We start from the raw sequence: 16921 nt of genomic DNA, 5'->3' as shown, positions 1-16921 counted from the left end.
CAGCCTGGTCTACAAGAGCTAGTTCCAGGACAGGCTCCAAAACCACAGAGAAACCCTGTCTCGAAAAACCAAAAAAAAAAAAAAAAAAAAGTACCAGCAATGTATAGTTTAATGATAGAGCCCCTACCTAGAATTCCCCAGTGAAAGGCTGGGGGTGTGGCTCAGTGGTAGAGTGCTTGTATATGAGAAACCCCAAATTCAGTTTCCATTTCCCAACACACACACACACACACACACAAAAAAAAAAAAACACAGAAAGAGTAGAGATGCCAAAACAAACAGATCAGAATGTTCATTTTATTTTTCTATGATATATTTAAAATAAAAAGACACTGGGCAGTGGTGGCACAGGCCTTTAATCCCAGCACTCAGGGAGATAGAGGCAGGTGGATCTCTGTGAGTTCGAGGCCAGCCTGGTCTACAGAGTGAGTTTCAGGACAGCCAGAGATACACAGAGAAACCCTGTTTCAAAAAAAAAAAAAAACAAAACAAAAAAAATTAAAAATAAAATAAAAAGACATTCTCTACTCGCTGTTGGGCACCGCAGTGATGTCATGCTTCATGCATATGGCCATACTCATTCAGCTCCAGACACTGTACACTTTCGTTTTTTTCTGGGGGGTAGAATAGATCAATTCCATTCATTAAAACTCTTTCCACCATATCACAGCGGTACACAACCCTGCTGTGAAGAATAACTTTTTTTTTGTTTTGTATTTTTGAGACAAGAGTTTTCTGTGTAGCCCTGTCAGTCCTGGAAGTTTCTGTAGACCAGGCTGACCCCGAACTCACACAGAGGACTGTTTGCCTCTGCCTCCAGATTGTTGCGCTTAAAGGTATGTGCCACCGCTGCCCAGTGGCAAGGATAACACTCGCTCTGTCTTTGCAGCCTCCATCAGCTGTGTGCTGTGTTCTTCCAGCTTCGGGATGGCCTGCTCCATGCATCTGGTCCTCCTTGTCGCCATCTTGCTGAGTCTGGCAGGGACACCCGAGACTGTGCCTGTTCACAGGGTAACTAACGCCTCCCTTCTGGGGAGAGGTTTTACATTGCTTTTTCTGGTTTGATCCAGGGAGTCTTGTAGGGGACAAGCTAATGTCATAAACCTAAGAAGAAAGACGGGGTGACCTCATCAACTTGGCCCTGGGAGTGGAGTGGAGGACAGGTGAGAAATAGATGGTTGGGATTGAGTTTCTTCAGCCCAGTGTGATGACACCTGCCAGTCATCCCAGCACTCGGGAAGCCGGGAAGCCGAGGCAGAAGGGTTGTGAATTCAAGGCCAGTGGACAACATAGTGAGATTCTAATCAAAAATAAAGAGATAAGAAAAGAGAGGGGCTGGAGACATGGTTCGGCGGGTAAGAGCACTGGCTGTTCTTCCAGAGGACCCAGGTTCAATTTCCAGCACCCACATGGCAGCTCACAACTGTCTGTGACTCCAGTTCTAAAGGATCAGACACCCTCACACAGACGTACGTGCAGGCAAAACACCAATGCAATATAATAAATAAATATTTTAAAAAGAGAGAGAGAGAGAAAAGGGTGATACATGTAGCTCAGTTGGTGGTGTGCCTGTCTGCGAGGGAGAAGCTCTAGGTCCCATCCCCAAGGGCATGGTGGTGCGTGCCTGTAATCCCAGCACTCAGGAGGCCAAAGCAGGAGGGTCAGACATTGGAGAGTAACTTGAGCTAGTCCTGTTTCTTACAGTCTGTCTGTCCGTCTGTTGTGGGGGTTGTGCATTATGCAGTGAGAGTGTGGAGGTCATAAGATAACCTGCAGGAGTAGCATCTGTTCTTCCATGTCCTGGTTGAACTAGGTCATGCTTTGCACCAAAGCATCTTTACCCACTGAGCCACCTTGCCTGGGCCCTACACTTGCTAGGTTATAGGAGATCCTAACTGCACAGGGCTGAACTAGGGACTAAGCAGAGCTGTGTCACTGGCTAGTATCAAGGCGATATTGTGATCTGCATCACCCTAGACTTCTGGGATCTTGCCACTTTCTTATCTTGGTCCACTTTTCTTCATCTCTTCCAGGGACGAGGAGGATGGACCCTCAATAGTGCTGGTTACCTCCTGGGTCCTGGTAAGTGCTTTTTCTCCATACTCCGTCCTTCACTCATGCCTACCTGATGCCAGTCGTGTTGTGAACCTGGCAAAGATGCTGAATCAGTTGCTTTTACATCACTATGACCAAAATGTCTGATAGTCAAGGGTGGAAGGATTCATTGTGGCTCATGGTTTCAGAGGGGTTCGCACCATCATGGTAGGCAAGGCCTGGCAGGTCAGTGTGCATCGCAGAAGAGGGAGGGTGTAGAAAAATTCAGGGATCACTGTGTAGCCAGGACTATAGGTCAGACTACAACCTTCAAAGGCCTGCCCTTAGTGACCCGTTTCCTTCGGTTAGACCCCATCTTCGAAAGGTTCCACAACCTTCTAGAAATTCTAGGGGAATGAACAAGTGTTCAAAACCTGAGCCTGATAGCTGGGCGATGGTGGCACACGCCTTTAATCCCAGCACTTGGGAGGCAAAGACAGGCGGATCTCTGTGAGTTCGAGACCAGCCTGGTCTACAAGAGCTAGTTCCAGGACAGGCTCCAAAGCCACAGAGAAACCCTGTCTCTAAAAACCAAAAAAAAAAAAAAAAAAAAGAAAAAAAACCTGAGCCTGATGTGGGATGCCCCTCTGTATGCTGTGAGTGTGTTTTATTACCATTGGTTAATAAAGTTGATTTGGCCAATAGCCATGCAGAATAGAGTCGGGTGTGTGTGGGAAATCCAAGCAGAAACACAAGGAGAAAGAAGATGGAGGCAGCAAGATGCCCGCAGCTGCCGAGGAAGCAAGATGTGAGGTAACAAGCCACGAGCCTCGTGGTAAAATACAGAACGATAGAATTGGGTTAATTTAAGTTGTAAGAACTAGTTAATAACAAGCCTGAACTGATAGGCCAAACCGTTTGTAATTAATATTAAGTCTCAGAGTGGTTATTTGGGAACTGCTAGGTGGGAGAGAAACCTCCATTTACATGAGCCTGTAGGGGTGGTTCGGATTCAAGCTATTCCCTCTGTAGTCCAGGCAGAAGGTTGAAGGCAGGGCCTGTCATGATATTCAGGGTTAGTCTCCCTGGGTCTCCATTTCTGGCTCTGAGACAGGGAGGACAATGGTGGTCCCCACATTGGGGAGAGGGTTATGAGGTTTTTTTTTGTTTTGTTTTGTTTTTCGAGACAGGGTTTCTCTGTGGTTTTGGAGCCTGTCCTGGAACTAGCTCTGTAGACCAGGCTGGTCTCGAACTCACAGAGATCCACCTGCCTCTGCCTCCCAAGTGCTGGGATTAAAGGCGTGCGCCACCACCGCCCGGCAGGGTTATGAGGTTTAAGTAAGTTGTCTACATAGCTCAGTTGGTAGAGCTCCTGCTTAGCACACTGAAAACCTTGGGCTCGACGCCAGAACTGTATAACATTAGGTGTGGGATCACAGCCCTCTGATCTCAGCACTTGAGAGGTACAGACAGGTGGATCAGGAATTCAAGGACATCATGAGCTATTTTGGAAATTTGAGGCCAGGGCTACCTGAGGCCCTATCTTAAAAAAAAAAATTATATAAAAAATGTTCATCAAGATGGCTCAGTGTGTAAAGGCACTTTTTGCCTGATGGTGCAAACCAGATAACCTGAGTTTGAGCCTAAAACCCACATAAAGGGAGAGAGGAAGGGTTGACAAGATGGCTTGGTGGTATTTGCCTCCAAGCCTGATGACCTGAGCTCCCAGTAGCCACACGGTAGGAGGGAACCAGTTCTTACAGGGTGTACTCTGCTCTCCACAGGGGTGAGGTGGCACGGGTAAGCCTAGGCACAGGGGTGAGGTGGCACGGGTGAGCCTAGGCACAGGGGTGAGGTGGCACGGGTGAGTCTATGCACGGGGGTGAGGTGGCACGGGTGAGCCTAGGCACGGGGGTGAGGTGGCACGGGTGAGCTTATGCACAGGGGTGAGGTGTCATGGGTGAGCCTATGCACATAAACACATACATGATAAACAAAGGCCGAGGAAATGTAGTTTTTAACAATGAGTTACACAATACCGGCACACAGTGGGTATCAGATTCTCTGCCCACAGTGGGCACCATATAATGATTTAGATGCCATGCTTTCCGGTTTTTCTTCCACCCCTGCCTCTCTACTTCCCCAAATGAATCTTCTTCGGAGCACTTGCTCTTAGCCACCAAATCCACCGGAGGCTAGGCTCAGCTCCCTAGAAGTTAAACTGGGTTGGGTTGGTGGGTGTGCCTTTTCCAGCACTCAGGAGGCAGAGGTCAGTGGGCTCAAGGCCAGTCTAGTCTACGTAGGGAGTTCCAAGCCAGCCAGAACTACATTGTGAGAATTTGTCCCAAAATATAGAGGAGGCCACAGGTTAGGGCTTATGGAGTGTTCTCTGCATTTAGTCAGCACTCCTGTCATTCGAGGCTGGCGCTCGCCCGGCACTACAAACTGTGAGCCACACTGCTTCACTTTTCCTATCCTAAATCTCCCGTGCTTATGAAATGAAGATCTGTTTTTCACAGGCTTCAGTTAGAAGCCAGCAAGTTGACTAGATGAGTACAGACCAGGGTTCTATCCCCAGAAGGAGCAAACTGACTCTTTTTAAGTGTTCTGTGACCTTCATTCAAGTGCCATGGCGCGTGTGTACTGCTCACTACATCTCTCTCTTCCTCTCTCTTCCTCTCTCTTCCTCTCTCTCTCTCTCTCTCTCTCTCTCTCTCTCTCTCTCTCTCTCTCTCTCTCACACACACACACACACCCCTAACAAATAAATGTAAAAGAAAGTAAGGAAACCCCACGTTGCCTTGACAACATGACAGGAAGAACTGAAAACGTGAGATTTGTCCTCAGACATAGGTGGGTTACTGTAGGTGGACCTGTCCCGACCACCTGCTCCCAAATAACTGACCTGGAGACTTAATATAAATTATAGATGCTTGGCCAATAGCTCAGGCTTTTTACTAACTAACTCTTACAATTTAACCAATTTCTATTTGTCTGTGTGCTGCCCAAGGCGTAAGTCACAAACAATCCCACACCAGTTTGGAATTATGATTAATAGAATGGTTATTTATTTAAAGGGGAAAAAACTTACAGATCACCGTCCCAACAACAGCCCTCTGCACAATCAGGAAGGGAGTCTAGTTGCCGGATGTGGAGCAGGAAGTAAGAGAGAGCGAGGAGGGAAGTGGCAGCTTTTTTAAAGAGAGAGAGACCACGCCCCAATGGGCTGGTATCTCAGCGGCTATTGGCTGGAGGAGCGGAAGGACCTCCCGCAACACCTCCCCCTTTTGTTTAAGTAAGAGAGTTCTAAATCTACTACGAAATTATATACAATAAGTACAAATATCCTATTCTAACTAGCTTAGGTCTTCTATAATAAATAGCTTGGCTAAGTCATGAGTGAAAAGTAACTACATTTATATAGTCTTCAACCCCATCGAAGATCTGAGAAGGGAAATAATGTTACCTGAGTAACTAGGAAGTGCAATCAAACAACTTTCAAAACATGCAACAAATCACAGAGACAACTAGCTACCTGGGCAATCACCCAAGGTCACATTTGCAGCGTTGAAGCAACCAACTTTGGCTAAGGCCTAACATAACTGACATACCATTTTCAAAGGCAAGAAACTTATCAAAACTATCTTACCCTGTCTTGGCAGGATATGACAGTCCTGTTTTTTCCAGTCACGGATACTCTGTATCTTTGTCAGTGGTTGAGGTATGGGCATTTCTTTGCCCAAAGGCCAGTTCAGGCAAGAAGAAAGGCTCCAGGTGGAGTGTCTTTGGTGCTCAACATTCTCTCGGAAATAGAGCGGTGTTGCCAGGAGCAATTGTGTCTCACTACCACAAAACTCTGAGTTAGATTAAAGGCCATTTTCTACAGCTCTTTGAAGAGCTTGAAGATTATCTATCTATACTGAGTATAATCTTTATGTATCTAAAGAACCTGATTAGTCTAATTATTAATGACAAACTTAGAATACTATTGATCTATATAATTCTCAATACCTATCTAGCTTAAAGACTAAGACAATAAATGACTGTGAAACAAATGAGGACAATGAACTCCAAATATAAACAATGTACAAATATACATTGCAGTATGGTAAATATATATCAATACACAAACAATATATAAGTATCTTAATCAGAGGTAGAAATGTACACTGCAATATGGTAAATATATACAATATATATCAATACAATATGTCAATACATAAAAAATGTTTTAAACAGGTAGAAACATGCATGCATACAATAGTCAATATAATTTCACTTTGTATCAATATATAAGAATCGATACCAATACATTTGTCTCAAAACAATAACTCATAAGTACCAACAAGTACTAATCTATTATCCCATAATCCCTCTTTTTTTTCCCAAATGATCCCTGAGCTTATAAAATTCCTTCCCCAACCCTCAACCGTATACTAATTATAATCAATCCCTAAATGATGTCCCTAAACCCAAGGGCAAACTTTACTGGGAGAGGGGACGTCGTCCTCTAGAATTACTTCCAGCTGTCATGGGGGCGATGTTCTTTCTGGGGGATCCTGTGAAAGTAAAATGATGATTAAATTTCAAGATCAATGTCTTTTTTTTTTTTTTTTGGTTTTTCGAGACAGGGTTTCGCTGTGGTTTTGGAGCCTGTCCTGGACCTAGCTCTTGTAGACCAGGCTGGTCTCGAACTCACAAGATCAATGTCTTTTAAAATTGCAAATAGTCTCTGAGTATTTTGTGCAGGTCTGGCCAGAATGTTGCATAAGATGTGCACCATTTCAGCTAACCAAGTTGGAACTGTCTTGTGCAGCTGGTACCCAAAACAGGTCTTGTAGTAGCGCTATCAGTATCATGACATCATTATCAACCAGGTGGAGTTGTTATGGGGCCCCATCTTCTTCCTGGAAACTTCAAATGTCACTTCAGGAAAAACTCATTGTTCATTGTGAAAAACTTAAACATTAATCATATAGACATATATAGACATATATATATTCAATGAAAGGCATGATAGATATATTCAATGAAAAGTATTATAGATATGAAGAAAAGCAAAGATGTTTTCTAAACTCATATTTCTTTCTGTCCCATATCATGGCTCTTGACATGAGACAGAAACTCCAGAAACTCTGGGTTTTTCTCTTACCAACAGGCTTGGAATTGGAGAGGGACTGAGCCGGAGTCCAACTTCAAAACCAGCACTATAAATTTAGAAATATGGTTTAGTATATTTTACTTACACAACCTATTCAGTTTTCTTGATAGTTCCTATTGGGCAGGTGTTTTTCCATCTCTCAGTATCCAAACATCCAGGGTCCCTTGAATTTTTCAAAGATGAGTGTTTTCCTGTGGAAATAAGAACAGAACCCTGCCCCCATTCTATATGTTTTTCTTACCACCTGTATGAATATCATCATTGTGGATGAGTTGTCATTTCTCCTTTCCAAGAGGTTTCTCCTCTTCAAATCGAATCTTTATTAATTTTGATGGTATCCACAATTTTTCTTCTCCTGTGGAAACAAGAGCAAAACCCCTTCCCCAACGTAGCACATCTCCTGGCTTCCATTGAGAGGTCAGCACATCTTTGAAATAAATCGGTTGATTTAGTTCAGCAGACTTTTCCATTATCCAATGTCTTTCTGCTGCTGTCGTTCTAGCATTAAGAAAATTCAAGGTTAATAAAGCATTATGCAATCTATTTCTGGGGGTATTTTCGGTCCCTTTCTGTTTGTTCAGCATGTCCTTTATAGTACGATTTGATCTTTCTATAACTGCCTGACCTGCAGGATTATTTGGTATACCTGTAATGTGTTTTATATTATAATAATCAAAAAAGCGTTTCATTTTCTTAGATACATATGCTGGACCATTATCTGTCTTTATTTGTGCAGGTATACCCATGATGGCCATAACTTCCAATAAATGTGTGATTACTGAATCAGCCTTTTCTGAGCTCAGGGCAGTCGCCCATTGAAAACCTGAATACGTGTCTATGGTGTGGTGTACATATTTTAATTTACTAAATTCCATAAAGTGGAACATATCCATCTGCCAGATTTCATTTCTTTTAGTCCCTTTTGGGTTACTCCCTGCAGGCAAAGGTGTTTGATTATAGAAAGAACAAGTAGGACATCTCTTTATAATGCCCTTAGCTTATTGCCATGTAATGGAAAATTCTTTCTTTAGGCCTTTACTATTGACATAATGCTTTTTATGAAATTTTGAGGCCTGCAACATGCTTCCAATCAATAATTGATCAATCTCAGCGTTGCCTTGTGCTAGAGGACCTGGCAGACCCATATGGGATTGTATGCTGAATCCATTCATCCATAGGTGCTGATCTAGACTTTAAAGGCCCAATTATCTTTTTACATTCTATGTTTGCATTTTCAAAAGCTAGATATTCAAGAAGTATTCGTCTAGCTTCTGGGTCTGTTACCCCTATGTCCAGAGCCTTAATTAATCTTTGCAAAAAGTCAGTAAAGGATTCTCTCTGTCCCTGCCTAATCCTGATATATGATTTGATCCTTTTCGCTGGATCTTGTATCCTATTCCAAGCATTTAAAGCTGCTTTGTGACATAGACACAGTACTTCATCATCATAAAGAGCTTGGACCTGTGGATCAGCATATTCTCCTACACCAAGAATTTGATCTTGGGAAACTTCCATACCTTTTGCTCTTCCTTGCTGTTCCATATGTTTGGATTCTTCTCTGAAATAAATTCCAAACATCAAGGAAGGTCCATTATCTAAAACTGCAGACACTAACTGATGGAAATCGTGGGGGGTAGCTCTGGCATTAGAAGCCCAAGTCCTTATCATTTCCTTAACAAATGCAGAGTGCAAGCCATAATTAACGACAGCTTGCTTAATTTCTTTTAGATCATTCATTTCTATTGGCATCCATCTAGCTTCTTTGACTCCCTTTGAGCCTTTAGAAGTTGACGCTTTGTCAAAATAAATTACAGGGGATGTCGCTAAAACCCTGGGTAAGCCAGTTCTAATAGCTGGTGGTGGCATTGTATCCTGTCCTTGTGCCTTCTTACTCTGTTCACCAGCTCCAATAATTTCTTCAATCATTTCAAGTCTTTTTATTATTGTCTCTATTAAATCTGGAATCTCCTGACCTGCATGTGTTTCTAGTGATTTCACTGAGGTATCAATTTTTTGGTCCCCATTCTGCACCTGTGATTCCAAAGCTTTTGAACCCTGAATCTCCTGACCTGCATGAGTTTCTAGTAAAGATTGTATGGTTCTTAGGAGTGCTATAATCTTCCTAAATGATAGAATATTCAAAAGAATACTGAAACCTAGTAACCAGTAAATTAAGTTATCACCATAGTCATATAAACCTTGCATGATATAACCCATTGTATTAGTAAACCAAACAGTAAAATTTGTGTTCGAAACAAAACCTGCCATATTACCTATTATCCAGCAGGTGGCGCTGTTGCCAAGTCACGATGAAAAACGGGGTCCTGTTTCAGTGTCCGCCTAGTATTTGTTAAAAACTGGGAAATGCAAGTTGCTCAACAAAGTAAATGTAATTAAATCAATTCCGTACACGGAACCATAAACCCAGAATCACCGGGCGATGGTGCACGCCTTTAATCCCAGCACTCGGGAGGCAGAGGCAGGCGGATCTCTGTGAGTTTGAGACCAGCCTGGTCTACAGAGCTAGTTCCAGGACATGCTCCAAAGCCACAGAGAAACCCTGTCTCGAAAAAAAATAAATAAATAAAAATAAAATAAAATAAACCCAGAATCCAGGGGTAGAGAAGAGTAACCTGGAAGCCGTGTATGCCTCCACGTGACAGAGTCGCCCCGAAGGGTTGCAGCTTTTGGCAACCGGCAAGTGCGTGCTCTGGTTCACGCAGCTTAAGAGCTGCGCTTGCAAGGGAGATTTGAACATGACTCAGAAAAGAGCAAATCACGCGGGCAGAGACTACGCTGGCCTGTGGAGTTTAAATCCACGTGGGGAGGCAAACGATAGGATGCGTGGGGACTTGAAGTCAATCTGAGGTGTCTAAAGGGAAAATATAAAGAACTGCAGCAAGAAGCCACTGCGTAATAATTTATATTAAACTGCTGGCTAGGGGGCTGGAGAGATGGCTCAGTGGTTAAGAGCATTGCTTGCTCTTCCAAAGGTCCTGAGTTCAATTCCCAGCAACCACATGGTGGGTCACAACCATCTGTAATGAGGTCTGGTGCCCTCTTCTGGCCTGCAGACATACACACAGACAGAATATTGTATACATAATAAATAAATAAATAAATATTTGCCGGGCGGTGGTGGCGCACGCCTTTAATCCCAGCACTCGGGAGGCAGAGGCAGGCGGATCTCTGTGAGTTCGAGACCAGCCTGGTCTACAGAGCTAGTTCCAGGACAGGCTCCAAAAAACCACAGAGAAACCCTGTCTCGAAAAACCAAAAAAAAAAAAAAAAAAACTGCTGGCTCCTCGTACAAGGCACAGGCTGCAAGGCACAGGCCGCGGCTGAGGGAGGGAGGGCTTGCGCCAAGGCGCCAAGCTGAACTGGCGGCAAGCAGCCAAGTGGGGGAAGGAGGGGTCCTAAAACCAAACGTTGGGTGCCAGATGAAGTCACAAACAGTCCCACACCAGTTTGGAATTATGATTAATAGAATGGTTATTTATTTAAAGGGGAAAAAACTTACAGATCACCGCCCAGACAACAGCCCTCTGCGCAATCAGGAAGGGAGTCTAGTCACGGGAAGCAGAGCAGGAAGTAAGAGAGAGTGAGGAGGGAAGTGGCCACTTTTTTAAAGAGAGAGAGACCACGCCCCAATGGGCTGGTATCTCAGCGGCTATTGGCTGGAGGAGCGGAAGGACCTCCCGCAACATGCTGCCCCAAGGTTCGTGGCTCTTGCCCCTATCCCATTTTGTGTGTCCTACTTGTTCTCCGCCTGGCTGGCGACTCCTCTGACTCTGCCTCCCTCATCCCATCACTCTCAGTCTGGCTCTCCTGCCTCTTTATCCTGTTCAGCTATTGGCTAGTCAGCTTGTTTATTAAACCGATCGTAGCGACATACATCACACAGTGGGCAGAAGGATTATTCCACAGCAGGTTACAATCCTAGGCTAAGCTAAGTTAATCAGGTCTGGTCAGTGCACATCCTATCCTTGTGGCTTTGGTTGGTGTGATTCTGCCATATGCTAGAAGGACTTGCTGGGCCCCGTGTGAGGTCATGCTGTTAAACAGCTCTCTTGCTGTCTCCCATTCCTTCCCTAGTGGTCCACCTTCCCTCAAATGCAGACCAAGGCAGGAAGAGGGACTCGGCTCTTGAGATCCTAGACCTGTGGAAGGCTATCGGTGAGTAGCGGTTTCCTGCATCTCCAGCATCCTCCTCTACATACCTTCTGGTTGACTTTGGAAACTGGTGGGTGTGGGCTCCACCCCCTCACCCTGTCACTTCCTAGGTAGAAGAAAGAACTGTAATTCTGTCAAGGTTTTCATTTCTGTCCAGGTAAAATCGTAGTCACTATCTCACTTGGGTGTGGTGGTCCATGCCTGTTATCTCACACTTGGGATCCCAGGCAGGAGCATCAGTTTAAGGTTACCTACAGTTACATGGTGATTTCTAAGCCAGTCTAGGTTACATGATAGCCCTTCTCCACACTGCCCTCCCCAAGAAAGAACAGAATCAGAAAGATAGCTCAGGGTAAAGGCACTTGTTGCCTAGTCTGGCCACTTGAGTTTGATGTCCAGGACTGACAAGATGGAAGGGGAGAACTGATTCCATAGGTTGTCCTGTGATCTGCATACCTGTGTCAAACACACACATACACACACTTAACCACACATACCAATACATACACACATAGTCATCACACATACACACACACACATACTCATCACATATACACATATATACCCATTCACCACACATACACCCACATACACACCACACATACACACATGCACAAACACAGACCACACATACTTACATACAAACACACACACATACACACTCACCACACACACACACATACTTACACACAAACACATACACACCACACGCACATACACAATGATAAACAAAAATGTAATAATAATAATAATAAATAATTATAATTAACTATGCTAGGCCTGGGAAGACAGCTCAGTCATAAGGTGCTTGCCATGCAAGCATGAAAACCCAAGCTCAGAACCTACATAAGAAAGCTGGGCAAGGCGGTGTGAGTCTGTAATCAATGCTGGGACATGCGGCCCTGAGCTTCCTGACCGGCCACTCTAACCAAACCCTTGGTTTCCGCAAGTGCTCGTGAGCATGCTCAGCAGCCCATGCTCACTTCCAAAACCCTAAACAATCTGGCACAGAGTGGAACCACAGTTCTCTCAAGAGAGAGTCTTGGACGCTGGCTGGGAGGGGCCAGGGAGTGCTCGCCTCCCTGCTAGTGCCCTGCAGTTCTTGCCCTGAGCTGCCTCCTCCTTGTCACCCCCCAGGGGACAGTGCTGAACCCATGTGCCTTGGCTTCCAACCTTGGTTTTGTTGAGGGTTGGAGCTGGGTCCTTCTTGGCTGCTGGAGGCCGATCCTAGGTGGCATTGCGGCATATCTGGTTTCTATGCATCCGAAGCTGAGAGCATTCCCTTTCTGCTCAGCCATGGAGGTCCAACACTTCTCCAGATATGGCTGAATGTCTCTCACAAGGACAAAGGCCTGACTGAGAGCCACTGGACACTCAAAGATTCCAAGGGAATAAAGAAAGGGAAACCACATATTGACTATCATGAAACCTCTGCATTTACTTATCTGCCAATTTTATTTATTGTGCATGTGTGTGCACATGCCACAGCTCCGTGTAGAGGTCGGAGAGCAACTGATGGGAGAGTCAGTTTTCTCCTTCTACCATGTGGATCATAGGAAAGAAACTCAGCTAGCGCTGCACTGGCTCGCTGGCCCCTCTTTGGCATTTTAGTGTGTCATGATTGTTAAAAATAACCCTTAAAAAGAGCCTCTCCGCCAGTGTAAAGAGCTCCAATCAAACCAGATTAGACCAAATCAAAAATGCCCATGTTTAATAAATGCCAAATTCCTGAGTGCTGAGTGGATGGGGACCACATGGCAGGGAGAGGAGCCCACACAAACCCCGAAGACCACATGTTCCTTTTTCTAGTGCGAGCCTAAATACCCTGTGGGAGTGGTCCTGACCCTCCCCGGGGAGGGGTCAGCGCTTGGCAGGCTGGGAGTTGGAGTCCGGACCGGGGCTATTCCCAGTCCAGGGGCTGGGGTGACACTTCCAACTCAATATTACATTCTAGACTCTTTGGATATAGGGGTGTTAGAGGGCCAGGGCCTCACTTTTGACCAAACAATGATGTCTTGTCCCTTTCCCTAGATGGACTCCCTTATTCCCGCTCTCCACAGATGACCAAGAGGAGCCTGGTAGAAACGTTTATCAGACCAAAGAGTGAAGGTAAAGATGGGGAATGTAGGCGAGGAGGGAGAAGAGGGGAAATGAAAGGATGGATGCAGGAAGCTTGGGGAAGCAGTGGCAACCAGCCAAGAGAGTCTCTCTGCAAGCCCCTCTCGCTTCACACACCCGCCTCTCCCTTCATGGCTTGCCTTCAACAACAATTCCTTCACATCAGATTCGGCCTCAGGGACCAACTCTAATTTCCCCATGGCGTCCCAAGATCTTACAATTGAGCACTTTCCCATTTAAGGCCCTAGACCAAAGCTTGATAGCGCCTCTGTTTCTAAGCCTTGCATGGTCAGACTCCTCCAAGTCCTTCAGAAACTAGTTGAGCTGGGCACTGGTGGCATACACCTTTAATCTCAGCCCTCGGGAAGCAGGGGCAAGCAGATCTCTGTGAGTTTGAGACCAGCCTGGTCTACAGAGTGCCTTCCAGGTCAGGCTCCAAAGCTACACAGAGAAACCCTGTCTCGAAACCGCCCTCCCCCAATCTGTAGCTAAGGAGGTGACTCAATTGGAAAAGATCTTGCTATGCAGGCAAGGAGACTTGAGTTTGGATCTCCAGCATCTACGTAAAAGTAGGGATCCTAGGACATGATTGGCTACCTAGTCTAGCTGCTTTTACCAGGCTCCAGGTTCCATGAGATATCCTGACTCAAAAGCTAAGGTAGGAAGAGGGAAGAAGGCTCAGCAGTTAAAAGCGCTTTACCGATCTTGCAGAAGAACCAGATTCTGTCTCTAGCACCCACAGAGTGGCTCAATCCATCACTCCATTCTCAGAGAATCGACACCCTTTTCTGACCTCTGTGGGCACCAGACACCCAGAAAGCCAGGTAACTGGGGTTTCATTTCCGACACCCAGGTAAAGGGTGGCCCCACAAAAGAAAGAACTGACCCCACAAAGTTGTCTTCTAACCTCCACACATGCACCACGGCAATACTCATACCTTCTATACCCCCACACCACACATACACCATGGTAATACTCACACCTCCTACACCCCACACCACACATGCACCACGGCACATACTCACACCTCCTTCACCCCCACACCACACATGCACCACGGCACATACTCACACCTCCTACACCCCCACACCACACATGCAATCCTAATAATAAAATTTAAAACTTAAACATTTAAAGGCCCTCAATAGGCATAGGATACCCCAAGTCCAAGGTCTTAGCACAAAGGAGATTTATTTGCCCCAGAGTGACAGAGGGCAGGGAATAAGAGACAGAGATGGGAGATAGAGGATGAGGGAGAAGGGGAAGGGAACAAGGGAGGGGTGTTTGTCCCCGAGGAACAAAGGACTGACTGCCTCTGGATAGAGAGGAGACAGACGTGGCCCATGAACAAATGGTGGTTTATTTAATTTATTTATTTATTTAGGTTTTTCAGGACAAAGTTTCTCTGTATAACAGTCCTAGCTGTTCTGGAACTCGCTCTGTAGACCAGGCTGGCCTTGAACTCAAACAGATTCACCTGCGTCTGCCTCCTGAGTGCTGGGATTAAAAGATGTGCACCACCATCAGCTGAGTGTTTAATTTTAATTAGGCATGTTAATTAGGGTAGCCAAAGGGGGCTTTGATTGCTGAACTTCATTACTTTGATAGCTGGACCTTGGTAGTCAGTCTTAGGAGAGAAGGATGTGGGGGGCTGAAGAGATGACTCAGAGGTTAAGAACACTGGCTGCTCTTCCAGAGGTCCTAAATTCAATTCCCAGAAAACACATGGTGGCTCATAACCATCTATATTGAGATCTGGTGCCCTCTTCTGGCCTGCAGGGATATATGCAGGCAGAACACTGTATACCTAATAAGTAAATAAATAAATCAGAGAGAGAGAGAGAGAGAGAGAGAGAGAGAGAGAGAGAGAGAGAGAGAGAGGGAGGGAGGGAGGGAGGGAGGGAGGGAGGGAGGGAGGGAGGGAGGGAGGGAGGGAGGGAGGGGAGGGAGAAGGAGAAAGAGAACTGTAATCTAATGGTTTTTAGTAAGGGGAGGGGAAGGTAAAAGCAAAACCTGTCAGTGCCATGTTTGCCATTGCTTGTGCCTGCTAGAACCCTTCAAACATTAACCCATCTGCCATTGCTCTCCTGTTACAGATCTGCATGTCCTGGACAGGGATATTCCCAGAGAAGCCGCCCTGATAGAGACTTAGCCACACCTCACCCCTCACTCTTTTTCAGCTCATCCGGCCCTCCATCCCCTCTCATTGCTCTGAGACCAAGACCCTACAAAACTATCCCCAAATCTCACTACAACATGTTGTAATATTTAAAGAATTATGCGGATGTAACTCTGGAGTGGTCTCTGGTTTGATTGATTATTCTTGGGGTAAGTCTAAGGTGTCATGGGGGACTGGAGAGATGAGTCCGTTGTACAGAGCAAATTTTGCTCTTCTAGAGGATACATGAGTCCTGTTTCCAGCCCCACACTGTCCGGCTCGTAGCCCCGGGTAACTCTTGCACCAGGGGCACTAACACCTCTGGCCTCCGTAGCCACCAGCATTGCTTTCACAAATTCACGGACACACTCACGTGCTGAATCTTAATATGTCAATAATAAAAATAAATACTTTTTAGAAAACGAAAAATTGGGGGCTGGAGAGACAGCTCGTGGGTTAAAAGTATTTCCTGCTCTTACAAAGGACCCATGTTCCGTTCTTAGCATCCATGTCCAGGGTTTACAACAACCTGAAACCCCAGCTCCAGGGAACCCAACGGCTCTAACCTCCAACGGCACCTGTACTCAAGTGCACACAGCCACATGCAGACACAAAAGATGTCATTAAGGGACCTAAGAGTCCTAAGGGGACGCTTTGGAGGCAGGTGGGCAACCATAGAACCTTCCTGCAATATATTCTGGCTAGTTGCATTAAAAAAAAAAACTCTTATATTTATTTCTAGTCCTGGGAATCGAACCCAAGTCATGAGAATGGCTGCAATTGTCTTTACTGGTTGAGCCATCTCTCTGGCCCAAACTAACAGCATTCTTTTGGAATAATTCTCTGGTCTTCAGCCACCACCTAAGTGTCTGAGAGTCTTTGCTTGAGAAGACTCTCCGAAGCATCATTGCTGCTTCTGCACCCATGTCAGAGAAGACTGTTTCGCACAAGACCTTGTTAGGCTGTGGATCAACGACCAGGTACTGCAGACTTCAAGGCCAGCTTCAGTACTAGGATCAGGTTCACCAAATGTTAGGCTCTGCCCCACCCAACCTGCCCGCCTGTTCCTAGTGGCCCCTGTATCTTGTCCCCCTCACAGAACAACTGAACAGGGTCCCTTAACCCATACTCCCCAACCTTCTCCTTTCTCAAACTGCCAAAGAGCTAGACGGGCAAGGGTTGGGACGGGGTCGGAAAGAAGGTCCCGTTTCTTTGCAGTCGCCATCATCTCCGGGCTTCTATTTCCCGGGTTTTGGAAAATGTATGCATATTGCAC

General features: G+C 45.6%; 1 protein-coding gene across 1 annotated transcript; it reads left to right on the top strand.

Moving 5' to 3' along the window:
* The first annotated feature begins 653 nt into the window (after positions 1 to 653).
* Positions 654 to 15733, top strand: Galp (galanin like peptide). Its single transcript, XM_057761885.1, has 5 exons — positions 654 to 1011; positions 2034 to 2082; positions 11291 to 11371; positions 13400 to 13477; positions 15584 to 15733. Exons 1-5 carry the CDS (start codon positions 928 to 930, stop codon positions 15637 to 15639), a joined length of 348 nt encoding a protein of 115 aa, XP_057617868.1. The 5' UTR covers positions 654 to 927; the 3' UTR covers positions 15640 to 15733.
* The last annotated feature ends 1188 nt before the right edge of the window (positions 15734 to 16921 follow it).

This window comes from Chionomys nivalis, chromosome 2 (assembly GCF_950005125.1).
Source record: "Chionomys nivalis chromosome 2, mChiNiv1.1, whole genome shotgun sequence".
NCBI lineage: Eukaryota > Metazoa > Chordata > Mammalia > Rodentia > Cricetidae > Chionomys > Chionomys nivalis.
The sequence above is the reverse complement of the archived record's forward strand: the minus strand, read 5'-3'. Positions and strand labels throughout refer to the sequence as shown.

What these genes read in the sequence shown, in the direction of transcription:
- Galp (XM_057761885.1), top strand. Translation starts at nt 928, where the DNA reads ATGGCCTGCTCCATGCATCTGGTCCTCCTTGTCGCCATCTTGCTGAGT. An exon ending in AGACTGTGCCTGTTCACAGG is followed by an intron (nt 1,012 to 2,033) that starts GTAACTAACGCC and finishes CATCTCTTCCAG; the next exon opens with GGACGAGGAGGATGGACCCT. An exon ending in TGGTTACCTCCTGGGTCCTG is followed by an intron (nt 2,083 to 11,290) that starts GTAAGTGCTTTT and finishes TTCCTTCCCTAG; the next exon opens with TGGTCCACCTTCCCTCAAAT.